The sequence below is a fragment of the Anguilla rostrata genome, chromosome 5 (genome assembly GCF_018555375.3).
Source record: "Anguilla rostrata isolate EN2019 chromosome 5, ASM1855537v3, whole genome shotgun sequence".
Lineage (NCBI taxonomy): Eukaryota > Metazoa > Chordata > Actinopteri > Anguilliformes > Anguillidae > Anguilla > Anguilla rostrata.
This window is the reverse complement of record NC_057937.1, coordinates 14,300,857-14,320,635: the sequence shown is the minus strand read 5'-3', so window position 1 is coordinate 14,320,635 and position 19,779 is coordinate 14,300,857. Positions and strand designations below refer to the sequence as shown.

The 19,779-nt window shown below is 43.4% G+C and overlaps 2 protein-coding genes and 1 long non-coding RNA gene across 3 annotated transcripts in view; 1 reads left to right on the top strand and 2 right to left on the bottom strand.

Annotated features, from left to right (window-relative positions):
• The window catches only part of LOC135256047 (phospholipid-transporting ATPase IA-like), a 107,522-nt gene extending 96,971 nt beyond the window's left edge, over positions 1-10,551 (top strand). The window contains exons 35-38 of the mRNA XM_064337922.1: positions 168-256; positions 695-787; positions 5,093-5,184; positions 6,878-10,551. Coding sequence (XP_064193992.1) covers positions 168-256; positions 695-787; positions 5,093-5,184; positions 6,878-6,975 — 372 coding nt within the window. The 3' untranslated portion in view covers positions 6,976-10,551. The remainder of the gene's footprint in view (positions 1-167; positions 257-694; positions 788-5,092; positions 5,185-6,877) is intronic.
• LOC135254785 (uncharacterized) lies at positions 3,717-4,451 on the bottom strand. The gene is made up of 2 exons (XR_010329962.1): positions 4,148-4,451; positions 3,717-3,875 (listed from the first exon to the last, which is right to left on the bottom strand). It is a non-coding gene; the product is annotated as an uncharacterized LOC135254785 (long non-coding RNA).
• A 1,370-nt stretch (positions 10,552-11,921) lies between the features above and the next one.
• LOC135254784 (protein shisa-3-like) lies at positions 11,922-16,589 on the bottom strand. The gene is made up of 2 exons (XM_064335279.1): positions 15,663-16,589; positions 11,922-13,097 (listed from the first exon to the last, which is right to left on the bottom strand). Exons 1-2 carry the CDS (start codon positions 15,931-15,933, stop codon positions 12,454-12,456), a joined length of 915 nt encoding a protein of 304 aa, XP_064191349.1. The 5' UTR covers positions 15,934-16,589; the 3' UTR covers positions 11,922-12,453.
• Between the last annotated feature and the right edge of the window lie 3,190 nt (positions 16,590-19,779).

Here is a 19,779-nt window from a genome sequence, read left to right as displayed (position 1 = left end):
GAAAGTTAAGCTGAAGTTAAACTAGGCACACTGAATTGTCCACTTATAATTTTGCCATAAATCTTTCAGTTTATTGATAAAGGGAAGAGCATGCTGGGAAGAGAGTCTGAAGTGTTGAGGTCATCTTAATGATGAGGGTGCGTGCGTGCGTGCGTGCTGTGTTGCAGGAGTACATGATGTTGAGTTCCGGAGTGTTCTGGATGGGGCTGTTCTTCATTCCCGTGACCTCCCTGGCCTTTGACGTGCTGTACAAAGTGTGAGTACCTGCTCTCATGGCCCCTCCTTCATCACATATGCTACAATAACATCAATATGATCACTTAACAAGGGTACCTATTCATTTAAGCCTTCTGGAGCATAATGAAATGACATCATTTTTAAAAGCTGAGCAAACAATGCTCACATTGTTGTTTTCGAATCCCCCATAGGCAATAAAGTTGTCTGGAATGGTTGTAGTTAAAGTGTTTGTGAATGTATAAAACGACTTGGCTGTTATGTATTGCCCTAATTTTGTTGCACCCTGACGAAGGCGCTCTTTGCCAAAAGGTGTTAGTGTTTTTTAACTGTTCTTCATGAACGTGTCTCTAAAAATAAAGACATATTAGAATGAGTGCCTTGGTTCTTTCCTTTTAATTATTGTCTGTGCATGTATCTGTATTCTTAATATCTTGTGGCGATTGATGGTTTCCCACAGAGTAAAAAGGTCCTGCTTCAAGACCCTGGTGGATGAGGTGCAGGAACTGGAGGCAAAGTCTCAGGACCCTGGTGCAGTGGTTCATGGGAAAAGGTAAACTGCTTCCTACTTCCTTCTTCCTGCTTCCTACTTCCATCCTACTCCCACCAAGACAATCCTACTTCTGCTCTTCTGTACAGAATGGCTGCGTTTAGAACTCACTGTAGTTTTCACTCAATGTGTGTGTGCGCACGCATGTGTGTGTGTGTGTGTGTGTGTGTGTGTGTGTGTGTGTGTGTGTGTGTGAGGTGCAGCCCACTTGTTATGCGTGCTCGCTACATCACCGCTGTTTTCCCAGTCAGCCTCCTGTGGTGCTGTGCTCTGCTACTCTCCTCTAACTCTGCAGGATTGGAAATGTAATTTCTCTGTCTTAGCGAGCCATAATTGCCCTAAAGCTGCGAGCTTTCTCTCCATACTGCGAAGGTAATGGAGGTAATTTATTTTTTGCGCGTTTCTTGGAGCCCGTTAGCAGGCGGTCACTTGGCAGGCAGAACAGCTATAATGCTGAGGGCCTCTGTGAGGAGTGCCGGTGGAGGGGAGAGGCAAAAACCATCAAGGAACGCTTGATTTTATTCAGTCTCCCCTTACGAACTGAATGTAGCCCCTTGAAATGGTCCGTGAATTAGCGACTGTCTGTTGCAGCTCAAAGACCGCAGTGGGCGTGAGATGGGGCAGTGCTCACTTTTGCTCGTGCTCTTTTCGTTTGAGACGCTTTGAACTGGCGAGGGCGTGTGCCCAGTGTTCAATGGCCAGATCTGTCAGGGCACACTGTGGCGTACCACTCTCACTTTTAAGGTTAAATGCCTGTCATCTTTCCTTCATAAGGCATTAGGATCAGACTGGAGGCTTTTTAGACAAAAAAAAAGACCCAGCTCCAACATAACAAAGCACTACGTTCAACCTTAGCTGCTGCTGTGCATGCGTTTTACGGTTGAGCATGATGGACTACATATTAGCTGGATTTGAGCAGGCGTTGAGGTCATTTGTCTCAAAGGGATTTCCCCACTAAGAGAAAGGTGTCAAGAGAGCAGCAGTGTTGTGTTCTTTCCATGGTGGTGCTCTTGGATGTTAGTTGAGATTTTTGCAGTGTTCAAAAGTGCACCTGGAAAGTATTTGTTGCCATTACAACTAAATAACTGGATGAAATTAATTCAATGAATGTGATATAATTATATAAATTGGACACAGTATAGGTGTGATAAATTTGTTTAAAAAATAAAACGAGGAGGAATATGTATAAAATGGGTATATACCCTGTGGTATATCTGGCGTGGCTTTTGGTTTTGTTATCTGTGTTCAGTGGTGAGAGCAGGCTGTGGCTGCCTCATACTCACTGCATCACCGGGCCGGTGTCCCAGAACTCTTTGACTAATAGAAGTGTCAGTTTGCGGGGTGTGGGTCAGGAGCCATGACTTCCTCCGTCTGTCACCAGCGCGACCGTAATCGCGTGATGAATAGCAGCCCGCCGGTTTTGGCTGAAATTGTTTAGCCTTCAGTTTTGTTGTGAAAAACGCCTCTCGCTCCCTCCCTCTCTCCCTCCCTCTCTCTCTCTCTCTCTCTCTCTTCACGGTTGGTGCTCGCCTCTGATTAATGGCTGGAGTATGGTCTTCTGCGAGGCTGAGAAATGGTCGTGGTGACCCCTGATTCAACACCAGGATAGACCTAATGCTTTGTATATTGTCCGTGTCACTTTTCTACAACCGCTCCCCCCCTGATCGCCCGGATCCCCAGGTTTTCCCCCTCCGCTTGTTTGCTTTTTTAACGCTCTTGTTTGGTTGCAAGCTATTATTCCCACATTCTCCGAAATAATCACTTTCGCCTGTGTTCCCATAGTCTGCTACTCCCAATAGCCTCTGGACTTGATCCGGTCTCAGAACTGATTCTTGTGTGAGTTTGTGAAAGCAGTATATCAGCTGTAGTATTGTTTAACTGGGCTTGAGCATCAGTGATACTGAAGGTTTGAATGATCGTCCTTAATGCCCTCGAGGGATAATATTACTTTGTTGTAAGTGATTAATTAAATAACGTTTATAAGAGGTTTATTAAATGATGGGGGGAAAGAGGACTCCGGTCGCGTGCTGCACTTGATGCCTATAGTGCGTAATGTTTAAATTGGCCCGGCTTTAGGAACTGGTCTGTGTCTGGTTAAGACTGTTTAGCTCTTGTCTTTTGAAAAAGTGATTGGGTATTTGTCATTAATATTACCGTTGGTGTACAGTTACTGTCTGGCGGGGTATAAAGAAATGTTAAACGTGTACCCCTGGGGACTTTCTGTTTTGACGTGAATACAAATATTGGAGGTGTTGGTGGAGTGGATAGTATTTGTTTCTGTCAAAAGGAATGAAAGCATATAACAGGCTTTCTGCCAGACTGTATTTGTAGATGCCCTTAGATTCAGGCCTGCTTGCTTCCAAATGGGCGACAGGCGGAGTTGGCTGCTGGCATAAGTGCTCCACACGGTCATTCAGGGCCACAACCATCTGGGGGCCACCCAATTCAGTTTTTAAATGTTTTTTTTTTTTTTTTTAAAGGCACGTTTAATTGTGCTGTATTTCGAGGGCGCCAATAGCGCTTTTAACACTATTGTCCTTGTGCTGGTTTCCCGGTCCACGATCGCCAAAAAGTCCCACCCCCCCACCCCCATCCTGTAATCGCTTCTGACAATTTTAAACGTCTTATTTATGGCCACAAAACCCGACAGCTGGCTCTAGCAACAGGTCATTCTGATCTTGAGTGTCGCTGGTCAGTTCGCTCACCACAGTGAACTTATGGATGCCATTTTCCTTCACAGGATTGACGTATAGAAAAACACCTTGCCTCAGACATTTTATATTTAAATGTGGCAATCGTTATTGCAGGATTTACTGACGGTGCTACTGCAATGTTTTGAGTTTTCGTTTAATCCTTAACAATGTTCCCTCTAATTTTTCATGTATCTGGGCATACACACAAGCTCCCTGAGCAAACTGAGGACTACTGTGAGCAACATTAGATATGCACGCTTTATTTTTAAATAAGTAATTTGGTCCACTTAAAAAAAGACAAAAATCTGAAAAATGGGATGTGTAGATGTTATACAGTATGTGAGAGTCCTGCTTTGGCCATGGGAAGAGTCCTGCTTTGCCTGGCTGAGGGTCCTGTTCTGGAAGATATGAGACATATACACCTTTCAGACATAACATTTTGCTTACATTAAAACATTCACATTTTGCACAATGACTTGTGCTGTAGCTTGTGATACAGTGCAAATTCCTGTAACACTTTGTCTGTAAAATATCTAATTTCACAGTTTTTCTTGGCATTTCTACTACCCATAAATGATCTAATAGTAACAACATTTAATGATTAATATCCATAAAGACAAAATCTTAATAACCGTCACTAGAATATGCACAAATCTGACTTAAATTTTACCTTATTTTTCACGTCTGTCCTTCTCACTTCTCCAATGGTTGTACACTTTGTCCAGGTTGATGGCTTCGTCTGCTTCTTGCTTTGACTTTATGCGCATCAGCTGGTCCAAATGTGTCACTTCAAGACGATTTCTGGATTTTGTTTTGATATGATTAATTAAACTAAATCCTCTTTCACAGTCGGCACTGGAAGCTTGAAATGTAGCACAAATATCCACAAGCTGTGAGATCTCCTTTAGCTCTTACCCGCTTTTTCTTCAATTTGCACATACTCCGACAGCCATTCCATCTTAAAAGAACTGCATTTCTTTTTACTGTGGCTTGCTGAGTGGATGTGTCGCTGCCTGTTCGTTTCGCCATGATGCGGGGTTTGTATTAGCATCTATTAACCTGCTAGCTAACCTGCACGGCGCATATAGGCAGGGCCCAGACGCAAGCACCGTCAATGCCATGATTGGCTTCGTACCGTAAGTGAACCGTATCGTATCATTGGCTGGACACCTGTCACTCACTGAGTGAGAAACAAAAAAACAATATTATTGGGCGAATTAATTAGATTAGATTAGGTCTAATATTAGATATGAATTAATACGTTATGTTGATGTTGTTTATGCGCTGGATAGATTTTCTTGTGCGCTGAGAATGTGCGGGCAGTGCGCGATTGCGCACGCGCGCAGCTTAGAGGGAACATTGATCCTTAATGATGCTGAACCTGAGCCCTTCTGGCTGCTATCCCAGCTCAAAGAGCTGAACCATCACAGAGCCGTTTATATATCTCCCTACTCTCCCTGCGCATGTGGCTCGATCTCTTCTTCAGGAGCCCGCAGGAGTTGGCTCTGCTCCCCAGAGGTGTTTGGGCACGGGGGTAATTAAGTCTCTCTGAAGCGCTCCCTGCTAACTCTGTGTGTGTGTGTGTGTGTGTGTGTGTGTGTGTGTCGCTCCGCAGCCTGACGGAGAGAGCCCAGCTTCTGAAGAACGTGTTCAAGAAGAACACCGCCTCCATGTACCGCTCCGAGTCCATGCAACAGAACCTGCTGCGTAAGTCTCACTCATTCTCTCGTGCGTAAACACATGCACCACCACACACCTTTATACTTACACGCACATTCACGCGCAAGTACACGCACATGCGCACACACACACACACACACATATAAATGAATGGGCTTTCACAAGCATGGTACCCTACAGACGTACCATGTGCCTGGAGGGCTCATTGCTGTTGTATTACTTCATGGATCTGTAGGCATGACTGCTGGGCATGCCATGTAGCCAAATGAGTCAGGCACCCTGAGGTACACAACCAAAGCATAAAAAGGCATTAAAGGAAACACTTCTCGCACACACAAAAACACATGCAGATGCACTCAGGCACACTGACCAGCAGGGAGTAACGGCTGTGGTTGTTATTACCAGGGGCCGACCGGCACAGACTGGCTCTGGCTCCCATTATCACTTGCAGGCTGGACTCTGTAACAGTGAGAGCTGGTGCAGCACATGGAGCAGAACCACACATGCTCAGATAGATGGGGCCCAGCTCCAGGCTCAATACATATCAGGTCCAACCACACAAAGCAGGGCTTCATGACCATCTTTCATATGTCTATGTGTGTGTCTGATAGGCTGTCCCCCTACCATATATGTGACAGTAGTTAGTAGTACTCTTCCCCTTTGGTGTTTTGTGGTACTGTAAGGACATAACTGTGATTCCCAACTGCTGGAATGTTAAACGTGTCACTGTCATTCCCACAATGCACTCCTCTCACTGGCCGCTCCCACACACCTGCAGACATGCAGGGAGTGACCGAGTCACTCGTGGGTAAAGGGTAAAGGTGAGTCTGGGGGCCACAGACCCGAGGATGTCCGGTAGGTAAGAAAACGTAGCAGTGTGGGTGTGGTAGACAGACTGAAAGGTCTGGTGATAGTACTCCCAATGCAAAGGTTCAAAGACGGATTTGAACCTGAAAGTAAAAGGATCGGTTTATTGACTTTGCTGTGCTGATGTGGCAGGTCATTGGCTCAGGATTAAAGTGTAAATCTTACCCCCAAACGGTTGACGATGGCCTGGCTTTTGGAAGGGCCTATGGGTTTTGACCCCCGGCATTGTGATGTCATCTGTGGGTGGGTAAATGTTGGCTTTAATTCGAGACCAATAATTGGATGGATGAAAGCGTAGAGCTGAGTGTCTAGTCACATTTTGCTGTGGTGCGTGTTTGTTTTATGCTTCCCTTATCTCGACACCCTCACCTCAGCTGAGACCATCTATGTACAACATACCCAGGAAACCAGATCAGCTGCACATACACTGCATTCTGCTACAACTTCACAGCAGAAACCCTTTCTGTTTTAGAGCAGTGAAATTTGCTGTGAGAGAGAGCAGCCTGCACATGATACACATGATTTGCTGCATTTTAAGAAGACACTCAAGTTTAAATTGTCCATTATGATGCCAGACCATTTTAATGTTTTGTTATTACTCTCTGAAACAATTAAGCGCATTTGACTGATACAAACAAGAAGCCTTCAGCATTTCTTTAATTTATTTCAAGAAAACGTCTGGAACACGGTTGACAGCTAATGAGAAATTTGGGCGGGAAACAAGGCTTGTTGTTCATCCTGTGATTCTGATGGAGGGTTCGTAGAGAGAGAGCGACTGCTAAGTGCTGACTGCAGCTGTGCAGCCGAGGACCATCAGCTGACGTGTGCGTTTGCCCCCCCCCCCCCCCCACAGACGGCTACGCTTTCTCTCAGGACGAGAACGGAGTGGTGTCCCAGTCAGAGGTGATCCGAGCGTACGACACCACCAAGCAGCGGGCGGAGGAGTGGTGAAGCCCCGCCCACCCCCCGGGAGGACACCCGCACTTGAAGCGCAGCACCCTACAGCGGGCGCGTCGGAGAAAGCCAACGGGAAGTGACAGTTGCGTCCGCTTCCTTGTGCTCTTATTTTTTTCGCAGAGAAAGAGAGAGAAAACGAAAGAGGCGGATTTTGAGGGGCGAGAAAGGGGGAATTGCGAGAAACGAGAACATTTACAAAAAAAAAAAAAAAAAACACGTTCACTTTCTGTTGTTGTGACGTGAGCACTGAGCCTACGTTCCAGTCTGTGGTCTGAGGTTTCTACCCCGTTAGCACTAAAAAAGGTGTGAGGTACTTTTTGTTGTTTCAGTTTTAGTTTTGTTTTTTTTTTATATATTGTTGGCTCATGTTGAGTATTTTCAGAAATGAACCTAGAGGGCTTTGCTGAAGAGCTCTTTTATGGTTTAACAGGAAAGTGAGTAAATGTTAAATGCAATGAAGGTTTCTTGACTTGAACTCCCACGTCGGAGGAGGCGAAAATGAGAGAATGAGATGCAAAAGAAAATTCATCTTTTTTTTCCTGGAGGTTCAGACACCACACTCCACGAAAAATTGGAATCTGAAAATTAATAACTCTGAAGTCTAGATTGCCAAAGAACAAAAACGTGTGCGCAGTATTTTGTCTCGATTGCAATCTGACATTCACAGATGCAGCTTTAACTTGAAATATTAAAATCTTAACTCAAATATTTTATGTACAATCCGAAAGCCTACCGAATTGTTCTGACACTCCAGAATGGGATTCTCGTGTTGAATGAACCTCCGCAATCTGTACATTCTTGTGATACATTTATTTAAATGGTTTTTTTTCTTTTTGCACTCAATGTTATGTAAAATATGTGGTGTTATACCAAGCCTTGAAGGCCTTATGTGTGGCATTCTACTTGACTATGGTCATTTAATTTGTGGGCCTTCATAGTGCCTGTCTGTTCATTTTCTTTCCACTCTTTCCGGAAGTCACAGTCTAGAGTCGTGAACCTGTTTTTGCATCTAAACCATTTCGTACACTGCTTCGGTTGCTCTTAACAGTTCATTTCATTCCACACGTTCCTTGGCTGCAACTATCACAACAGTGCCTACCAGAATATTTCCCCGACAGAAAGTATTTAAGATGAAATAGGCCGTCACTATTCAGCTTTGACTGAACACCCAAAAGGCAAGAGAAAACCTGTCTTTGAGCCCCCTTGCCTGTACACTGCAATACGGCTGCGATGGGACGGTTTTGTCCGATGTGGGACGTGGGTGCTCTGTTCACGGGCTGCCGGGGTGCCGCGAGGCACTTTTTAAATAAAATACATAACGGCAGTACCGAGAGTGGGTTGGGGGTTTAGGGCCGGGACACCACATTGAACTTTTCTCATACACGGCCTTCTTTCTGTTTTTCGAAAAATAAAACGTCTTTCAATGCAGAGTACATCCCTGGAAACATAAGTGCCATTAGCTTAGGAGGGCGGTTGGGGTGGGGCGGATTTGACAGGTGTCGACCGTACACGATAACAGTGTCTTGATAGTCATATTTTTATATCGATCAAGTACACATTTTACATTTGCGTGCTTTGTATGGATTGTGCTCTCATTTGGATATTTGTTTCATTTGTTTTCCAGACTGACAAATGTCATACCATACTTTGTGTGAATGGTGGTATTATTATTATTATTATTAAGGTCAACTTTGTCTATGTGTTCTCTCCTCCCTACGGGAGATAGGTTGCTGTATTTAGTATGCTTGTGTTCCTGTGGGTGAGTTCAGAAAGCAGGTGTGTTTGCTTCTTCCTTGTCTTATTTGTAGGTAATGGTCCATCCACGAGTGCGTGTGTACGCATGTGTGCGAAGGAGGTGTGTGTGTGTGTGTGTGTGTGAGTACATGTTCATGAGTGTGCGTGTGCAAGTATGTGTGTGCATGTGTGAGCGTGTCAGTGCGTGTCTTGTGTCTGCGTGCGTGAGCGTGTCAGTGCGTGTGTCTGTGTGTGTGTGCGTGAGCGTGTCAGTGCGTGTGTCTGCGTGTGTGTGCGTGAGGAGGTCAGTGCGTGTGTCTGTGGGTGTGTGCGTGAGGAGGTCAGTGCGTGTGTCTGTGGGTGTGTGTGCGTGAGCGGGTCAGTGCGTGTGTCTGTGTGTGTGCGTGAGCGTGTCAGTGCGTGTGTGTGCGTGAGCGTGTCAGTGCATGTGTCTGTGTGTGTGAGCGTGTCAGTGCGTGCCTCGTGTGTGCGTGCGTGAGCGTGTCAGTGCGTGTGTCTGCGTGTGTGTGCGTGAGCGTGTCAGTGCATGTGTGCGTGTGTGCGTGAGTGTGTCAGTGCGTGTGTCTGCGTGTGTGTGTGAGTGTGTCAGTGCGTGTGTCTGCGTGTGTGTGTGTGAGTGTGTCAGTGCGTGTGTCAGTGCGTGTCTGCGTGCGTGAGCGTGTCAGTGCGTGTGTCTGCGTGTGTGTGCGTGAGCGTGTCAGTGCGCGTGTGTGCGTGAGCGTGTCAGTGTGTGTGTCTGTGTGCGTGCGTGAGCGTGTCAGTGCGTGTGTCTGCGTGTGTGAGCGCGAGCGTGTCAGTGCGTGTGTCTGCGTGTGCGTGCGTGAGTGTGTCAGTGCATGTGTCTGCGTGTGTGAGCGTGCACTAGCGCACGTTTGCTGCTCTGTGTGCATGACCCTCGGGTGTCTCCCAGCTACTGCATGGCCACAGATTCACGGGTCTCGGTCGGCACCCGGGCCTTCGTACCCACCCCCCACCCCCACCCCCCTTCTCAAAAACAAGCGTGATGGAGCGAGCGAGGGGGTCATCTTTCCAAGCCAACACTGAACGTTTAATGTCGCCCTTTGGAACCTCGAACGTCTGTTACTCCTGTCGCATACGCGTTGTATTCCCGCTGCGTGTCCGTAAGCAAGTGGCCGTGTGTTGTGGTCAAAAGCATGCTTTAACTTTTGACAGTGTGTCTTGGGATGCATCATTTCAGAATTTTAAATCTTTTTGTAAAAGTTTTCAAAAAAATATATATATCTATATATCTATATATTTACTTCACACAACCAGTGCAACCAATGTATCTGACAAGAAATATCTGGTGTTGTTTTCTGAATCAAGGCATTGTGGTTTTTGCTTGTTAAAAGAAGATTTTTAAAAAAAGGAATACTATTTTTTTCTCTATATAGAATTTCTGTCTAGTCAGACCTTCTATGACGATTCCAAAACTCTTTGAATGTTAGTCCTCTGATGTGAAAGTGAGGCATGAACTGGACACAGGAAGTGTGTGATGGACTAGGCCGTGTATTGCTTCCTAAACCGTGTGTCTGTGAAAGTCTGTGGCTGCATGACTGGGTTTTTCAGTGTTAACAGTTCTCTGCTTCTCCCCCGGGTGACCGATGCGTGGAAGGAGGGGGGAAAAAATTGCACTTTTTATTCGATTTGGTCGTTTGGTTGTTGTTTTTATCGTCGTCCTTTTTTGTCCCGACTTACAGATTTTTTGGCTTCTGTTGTGATTCTTCTGCATGTAGCGACTGCAAATTTTAAATGTTCTGTCTTTAACTGCCATGAAGGACTACTGAAATAAAAACTTTACAAGTGGGGAAAATAGCCTGCTTCTGTTTGCGTTCGTGTGTCTTTCCTTTTAGCTTTCAAATTTAGAGCAACAGCGGGCTCGCTTTACACAACTATCACACCCAGAATCTACTCAATTAATAAAACATTAGGCCTACCTGTGGACTTGTTCATAAATCACATTTCACGCCTACAGTGCAGCTAATCTGCAGGCAGCAGCTGCAGCCCATTTACAGTTACGTTTCCCATTCAGGCATAAAGGGCTAATTCTTTACCGTGTAAAGCTACACATGTACGGCTCGGCTGCTGACCGCAGCCATTCCATTCCGGGCTAAACCGGTGTTGAAAAGGCTGAGAAATGCGCATTGCCATTATTTCCTCACGCCGCAAGAATTCGCGAGAGTCTGACAAGTAAAATCCGCCTCATTTTTTTTTCTTCCGCACAGCGTGTGTGGAAAGAAACAGATCCCAAACAGAGGAGAAAACAAAGGAGCTGACAAATGGAGGCAGAGTTCTTCACATTAACCTCGTTAATTATCCCACTCTGTTGACAAACGAGTGCTGGTTCCTACACGCGCTAATTACAGTTAGCTTTCCAAAGTCTTTACCTTCTCTGCATCCGCCCTTTACTTGAAAGTATTTCCCTATTTGCAGAAAACAGGGATTAATTTGTTAATTTCATTACTGATGGTATGCCACAAACTGAAACGCGATTATAGCCCAATATCTCAGGTCAAGTTAAAAACAAAATTAAGAATGGAGAACTTTTCCAACAAACTACCCACGGCATTTGCTACAGTAATTATCGGCACAAGTATTGTCAAAAACTATTAAATAAAAACTTAATTAGGGGGCATAAACTGTAACCCTAATAAGATGTATTTTTCCATCCTTCATTTTAATGAAATTAAAGGTTCTGTTTCTAAAGTATTTAGGTTTTCACGCTTGTTCTCAAGCTGTTCTTTCAGTAAGACAAATGCTGAAAAAAACAGATGTAAGCACCCAAACCACCAGTAAATGCTAACACAAATTTTGAGATGGTAAATGCTTTTCTTTGATTATTGTTATATTTTGAATTAGTCCAAACAAAACACTTGATACAGTTACTGAATTCTTCCCCAGATAGTTAGTAAAACACTTAAACCATTTCCCCTGCATGTTAATATTAGTCCTGCACAATTCAAATAGGCTTCCGTTAGCCATTATTTCTATTGTGAAGTCTTGAGATTGTCTGCATCACATTTTCATATTTAGTCTCTGGTCTTTTTCTCCCTTGACTGATCTGCCACCAAGCCAGCCAGCAGTCAAAACCAAATGTTTTCCCAGAGTGCGAAGTGAGCATCACGGCATCCCTCTGTTCCTGCATAGCAGGTTGTGCTTTTTGTGGCTCGCTTAGTGTTATTGTACTGCTGTTTTCCTGTGTTGAAATTCAGGCCAACCGTGCAGAAGTGGGACTGCAGATCCTGTTTACAGAATGTGGAAAAGGTGCATGTGGTACTGTACATTAGAAGGATATTACGAATGGAGATCCCTCTGAAAAGCAGCCCTCTCCATAGAAACAATCGTTCAATTGCTCAGTCTCTGGTGCCCTGTGCCAACTCCTACTTGCAATGGGTCCATCTTTTTCGCAGAATCCTCTGGGACACCTCATCTGCAGTACTGAGCTTCCATCAACCTCCTTTTCTTCAGTACCTGCTAATCGACTCACTAGCCTGCGTTTGCGTTGGGCACAGAATTCTCCCCCCACCCCCCGTCTATATGCTATAAACAGGGAAAGTCCGCCCCAGGACACTCTGAGACGACCCCGTCCTCCTTCCGGCTCCTCTTCTGTCAACGAAAGCAGCCAGCGCCTCCCGACCCCTCTTCTGCGCCCCGTCCAGGAGGAGGCTTCCAGAGGACGGGTCCTTTTCTCCCCCCGGTCCCGTCCACCGATGGCGGTCAGCTCTGCCCGAAGTCGGCGAAGCCTTTCCCGCCGGAGAAGGGCTCGGGCTGGAGGGGGTAGGGGAAGTACTGCTGGGGCAGGAGGAATGCGCCGCCAGGGCCGGAGTGCAGGGGCTGGTGGAGCTGCAGCTGGGCGTGGGCGTGGGCGTGGGCGTGGGCATGGGAGTGGGTGTGGGTGTGGGAGTGGGACAGGGCGCCCTGCCCGCAGGGCGGGGTGGCGTAAGGTGGCGGCGGGGGCGGCAGGAGGGCGGGCTGCGGCTGAGCCTGCGAGGGGGTGGGGGGGCCAGCAGAGACCAGGCACCCGTGCTGCTGCTGCTGCTGCTGCTGCTGTTGCCCCGGCGACGCGCCAGCGTCGGTCCGCCCCAGGGAGAAGCGGCGCACCGACCCGCCGCCGCCCGCCGAGCCGGAGCTGGTGGTGGCGGTGCTGGACTGGCGGGAGGGCGTGCGCTGGCTGGGCGGGGCCACCGTCAGGATCATGGGGATGGTCTCGCCCTGGCAGCTGCGCAGCGAGAACCGGATCGGCGGCTGCGCCGGCTGCTTGGGCCGCAGGCAGGTGCAGCAGTACACCGCCACCAGGGAGCCCACCACCACGAACGCCACGAAGATGGAGCCCACCATCAGGAAGGGCACGTAGATCGGCTCTGCGGAAGGGCAGGACCGTTACTTTAGCAGCTAATACACACGTTAACTGAAGAGTCAACTTCAATTTAATACAACGGAGGAATAACCCATTCGAATTTAGAATTTGTTTTCATCAACAATTTGACTAGTTTTGTTACAGCCGCTGCTAATGTGAACATGAATCACCTGGATTAGAAACATCTAAATAACATGTAAGACTATGGCTGGTGACAATCGATGCGTTGATAGCTCACACAATGAAACGTGGAATAGGTCAGTTCACTCATTACGAGTAAAGTGTATTATCAATATTGTACACCGACCAGAGTACTCTCTGATAAAGTATATTATTTAAGCATTGACTCAGTCAAAGTGGTGAGTTTTGAGTAAAACTAAATACAATAGTTGTATGGGAGAGAAAAGGTTTTTCAACATTTCTCATATTTTACCAATAAGCGATTAAGGGGTTCACTTTGTGTTTTCCCATCTGTTTCATTTAAGGCAAAATTCACAAAATACAACTGAAATGTTGAGTTAGAGATGTGTACAGTAAGCTGTTCCTATTTGTATTTTAGGAAGCTATTTCAAATTAATTTTTTGTACTGTACTAATATTGGCAATATGGTCACATATAGTCTATGTACACACGTCCTTCCTTTTTTTACATTCATGTAGGCCTATTAGAAATGTACAAGTACGTTGTTTTTATTGTTTCACTCCGTGATGAAAATTATGTACCAGATTAGTCAGTAAAAGTTGTATTGTATGCATAAAACGAGTTAAGGTTCAGATTAAACGACTCATATGCAAACGGTCGTTTTCTGAAATAGATGCTTGAAAAAAAATAATGATATTCATATTTCTTTGTACAGGAAACAGATGGCCAAGAAAACTCAACAGTAGTATTTGTATAAGCATCAATGAAACAAGAACTGACACGTTGGGTCTGTTTTTAATGCCAATACAGTGCTGCATGTTCAATTTAACAAATGTTACACTTTGAACCTGAGTACGTGCAAACCCGTTAATCTTTTATGGGCTATTGAATGTACTTAATAGCATATTTGTCAGAGTTTGAAATTCTTTTCAAACTCCTCTAATTGGCGTGTGAGTGCCACGGTTCTTTTTAGTGTGTGTAAATATTAGTATAAGTATAAGCTAATTAATCACTCATCAAAATAAAACTTCCATAGGCTAAATAAAACAGCAAGTGTAGTCGTAGCCTATACTCTGCGATTTTGGCCCCAGTGACCAGACTAGCGCTAGGCTTGGTTAATAAAGTTCGAAATACCCTTTTGCATGTTCTCTTTCATCCTTTTAATTTTAGGCCAGGTTGGTATGTCACACTAGCAGTCAGGTTCAAGCCCTATTAAAAAATCAAATAAATTAATCCGTCATTAAGGCTACAGGGAGGTTCACAAACTTTAGTAAGAAACGTAGTGAATCCCAGCAGAAATGCATGCCATTGCTAGATTAATATGCAACCAACTAAAAACTTAACTACACATACGTCTAAACAGTGACTCAGAAGATCTATTGTGACTAACAGAACTAAGTTAATTAATAGGTAATATAGCCTACTTAAATATTTGTTTGGGTTCCTTAGCCAATTGCAAAAGTTTTATTTGGGTCCTGTTTGAAAATGTATAAACATAACTGTACGCTTAAATTGAAGACCGTGCTCAGCTAATAGGCGTGGTCCGATTTCTGTCACGAGCAACAACTAAAAAAGGCCTGCTATTTGTACAATAGACAAATCATAGTTTGAATATATAATGGCCCTACGTCGCTGAGTTTTAATTTGATCAAAAATGCGAATATTTAGGCTGCAAACTTACCTAAAGTTAAACAATAGGCCACATACATTAGGATACTTTCAAAAAGATTTATTTTTTCTGTTTCTTCACTGAATTCAGTTTTTAAATGTATGGTGTGATATTAGCAGATTGAAATATACTAGATCATTTTTATACTAAAAATGATCTAGTATAGCCAAATTTTACAAAAACAGTGAAATACTTTGCGTCGCCCGCCTGTGTTTCTCATCTTTTTCACCTTAATTCTGTTATAATTTTTAATCCAACTTGACAGTATTTGTTTCTATTAATTGGCTGATGCTGTTGTTCTTGTTCTTGTGGTGCTTATTTTCTTGTTCTTGTTTTGTTTTTATTTTTTCTTAAAAACTAATCTTCTACTACTGACTAACACAAATTGTTAATATTGTTCTTGTTGTTGTGGTTGTTGTTTCTGCTTCTGCTGCTGCTGCCGCCGCTTTGGGAAATTTTTATTTTAACAATAACCACTGTAACAAAGGCAATGGGTCTAATCATAATATTAACATTAGACCATTTTAACGCTGCTAAGAAATACTGTCGTATTTTCGAGACCGCAATTTTGATGGAAAGGTGAACCACATTTCACCTGAATGTCGGACAGTGTCCCACATTGAATGTTCCACTTCTGCTGCTGGCACATCAAAATATAGTTTGAAACTAAATAATTACTTATTTTTTTGTTTCCACTATAAGTGGTAGCATCATCTATGAAATATGAATTTGATGAATATATGATTGTAGGCAACTTACGTGCAGCAAACTCAGTGTCCTCTAGTTCTCTGTCATTTGTACAACTCCCCTGGTCCAGTCTTGCGTCCACAGCCGCGCAGCAGTATCGGAGGGAGCAGGAGCCACAGCATACGGTCGCGTCCATGGTGTCAAAGTCCTCTGGACATTGAAATCCTTCTTGGTAATTCCCATTGCTGTCCAGCCAGCCGTGGCAGTACTCTCCCTGTGCGTCGGATATCCGCATGTGCCATGTAAAGTACCCCAGTAAGAGACAGTTCAGCAAGCGCACCATCCCGGGAGATGCTGGTGTTCTCTCGGTCCAACTGTATTCACCTATTCAGTCTCGGCTTGGACTCGCTTGTTGTTGTTCTATATTGAAACAGGCTACAGAAAATGTACCAATCGATCGAGTTTGCACTTATATTTGTAAAAAATATTTTTTTTAAAAAAAACTAGTTCAAAATCCAAACAAAGTGTAAGCTACTGAGAACATACCCTACTCGACAATTTACTAAAGCGCTTTTCATGCTCTACAACATGCCTTTAAGAAATTAAAATTACAATGCAACTTAACAATGCAATAATAACAGAGAGATGGTGTCACCTCTCCCCCTAGGCAACCAACAATCCGATAAAGTACATGCTAAGAATTCCATTCAAAGCAACGTAAAAGTTAAGGCTGTCTTTGACAGCTTGCGCGGTAGCAGTTTCGAATTCGGTCGGGACACAATAAAAAACAGAGTCTTCCCGTTGTCCGATGTTTTATATGTTTCCTCTTTACTTCATGCTCTCTCGTTCTGTTCGTACTTTTATTCTAAAAAGAAGCGGTGCCGTCTACTGTACGTCCTACCAGTTGTTTCGAAACTCCTTCGCGCAACCCTCGTGGAGCAATGAGCTGGTACTCTCCAGTACCATTTCAAAGCTGATGTCTTTTGTGGGCGCATTGGACACGCGCACGCCGCTTGTTGCATCTGACGTGCGCATTCACAGGCTTCATTAGAGCGCAGTATGGAAGTTGCGGAGTAACTTGGAGGAGGGGATGGTAATGAGAAATCCATGTTAAGGCCATGTAAACTTAGTCTACCTCTGTGGGGTATACTATTTTTGTGCGGCATTATTTCAGGTCCTTGCCAAACTCGAAGTGCAAAACTTGCTTAACTGTATTCACTTTAATCATTTTAATAGAACAAGGCAACCAGAACAATGTACGTTTTTCACACTGAACTTTTACTCACTTCATGATTTTCTTCGTTAAAGTATTTAGTGTTTTAATTTGGAATTATAGCCCGTTCAAAATTGGTTTATCAATTTTAGCTGCAACATTTTAGCAACATTAGATGAAGTAATTGCAAGATATGAACGGGGAGGGAGATGTTTTAAGTCTGAGTAAGTCTACATAAAAAATGTTTAAATGGACATATACAGGCTACCGTTTACTATTTTATTGAAACGATAGGTATCTATAATATATTATAATTCCGGTTCTGAATGTAAATAGTTTTATCTGAACGTTGAAAATTATTACTTATTTGACTTCTGCAGCCCATAGAATGTAATGAATTGGATATTAGAATTGATGTGCCTTTTTAAAATTATTTTTCTAATACTAATGACATTCGTTGTGCTTGTTTTAATTACAGGGGGGATTCATTTTTCACTAACTGACCTTTTCAACATATAACAGGGTGGCCAAAAAAATAAAAAATGATGCAAGCAGCCGTCCTTGCGTGGTCCGTTGCACCTGCCCTTAACGTCAGCTCATGTTGGAGTTCTGAAATGCAAATATTTTGATGAATGCGCCCTCTTGTGGTTATCTGAAACATAGTTTGATTGCGTTCATCAAGTATTGCGTAAAATGGGTGTTGTTATGGTGAAATAAATATCTTTATTTCTGTCACGTTACAGACTGCGTTTTTCCCTTGCGGGTCATTTTTGACCACATAAAGCACTATTAATCCACACCTAAACTAAATGGGACGAGGTCCATTAAATGGGACACAAACTATATAAAATAATTGATTGAGTAAACAATTATTTATGTGCATGTGTTTTTAATTTATAGATTGTCTAATCCCAATTCTGAACAGACAGGACAGGTCATTGAATTACCTGAGGTTTTTGAAAGTACATTGCTTGTTCCATTCAAGGTTCACAGATCAGTAGTATTCACCATAATATTGGCCTCTGACATGTTTGGAACAAATAAACCATGCAAAAGAAATGCTTTTCAAGCTGCCTCTTATTCATTTCACTGATGATCTCCTTGGCCAATATCTTTATTCGTGGCAAATTAAGTTCATTGTATGGTTAATATCTTCTCCAAATACAGGTGAATATTGATTGGTGTTCTGGTCTTTGTCAAGGCTATAAAATCACACCATTTTATGACATGTCTGAGTCAATGAATAATCAGATGACCCAAACAGCAATCAAAAGCCGCTTGTGGAAAAAAGGCCTCTAATCAGACATCAGATATTGAATTTTGTGCCCCATTGATTTCCCCGCAAACAGTGAAAGAAATACAATAATCTAAAACGAATAACCTTCATGAGCCAAGGTGTTGACTTATTGGTATGATACATGAGCAGCAAAGCTAAAATACTTTTGTTTGATGAGCACATCTTGACTTAGTTGCTTGACTTATACGCACAGCTCGAAACATGTACCTTATGCGGCATAGCGCTCATGTTTTCCTCATTGTTTATATGAGACATTAAACCGAGACCTAAAAATAAATGAATTTGTAGCATGACAGCTACTTTTCTTCTCTAAAATAAATAAAAAAACGGGTGGCCCTCAGGGACAGATTGACCTGGCCCTATATTTACCCAGGGCCTGAGAAATTCTACCATAACATAACAGAAACGAGAACTGGAATGTGACCACTCGAATTGTGCTCAAAAGTCAAGCAACACTTCGTTTCATCTGATAATAAAGTGTATCGTTCAGTGTTTAAAATGCTGTGAGCCTCCCTTCAATATAATATGGTGCATTTTTTCTGTTGTCCTGAGAAGCTCATTGTCTAGAAACAGCATACAAAAGATACGTGTGCATAAAAATCTGAAAGCAGAGTCACACATCAGTAAATGCAATAATATTTTTTAAGGTAGGTTATTCCCCTTGTTTTCTTTCACAATTTCATAGCCTGTGGCCAAATAGTTTTAATACAGAAGATAAAATGAATCACAAAACTGCTCCAATTTTGTGAGCCATTCTTGACTGTTGTCTACGTGCACAGTATCGAAGGTTTCTATGGTACTCTGTGACATTGAGAATCACAAAAACAATTAACAATATTTGTGTCTGGTGGACAGCTGGTGGCTCTTTGTGAAGGTTATACCAGGTCATCATATTCCCCTGTGAATGTGTCCAGTGGCAGATACGTGGCCAGAGCCTAACCCTAGAGCCAAAATGGTCACCATTTCAAATGCAAATGTCAAAACAAAGCAGCACTGCACGATAAGAGTTACAATTGTATGCCATTTACCATATTGGTATTCCAGACAGTCTCCAAAATTAAAATGCAACAGCATTCACACTGTTCATTGGCATCTGACTCAATCTATTCACTGGAGTGCCTCTCCAATGAGATCCCATTAATACACCAATCAGTGGTGAAATTAATTATACCTCTATTTCACCATTAATAAACAGCTGGAAAGCTGAGCTTACGCGTAGGAAATGATACCGTGTATATATACTGGCTACACACCGTATTTCACACCCTGTTTTTGCTCCTCGCTTTTATAATCTGCAGTTGTACAAGGTGACACTCATTCATAGTGACACTCATTATGCAACACTGAACATCAGGTTTAATGTAGAAGATTTCTTATGGTTTCCAAAGGCATGTTGTTATTCACTGGAAGTTTGCCACCATGAGTTCAGAGGAAGGTTTGTTTGTCAGAACATTTTTTTGCCCTTAAGTAAACCTCAATTATTGATTAAAAAAATATATAACAATGTGGGCAAATTCCAAAAAAAAAGAGGATTGGGTCTATGTGAAGAAAGGTTGACATTCAGAAACAGATCGATGATATATTTTTAATTGGCTAACCCTTGTGCTGTAGTTTACCAGGTGCATTTTCAGGTTGCACGTATTGAAGCATATTGGGCTGAAGGTACTCTTAAACAGCAC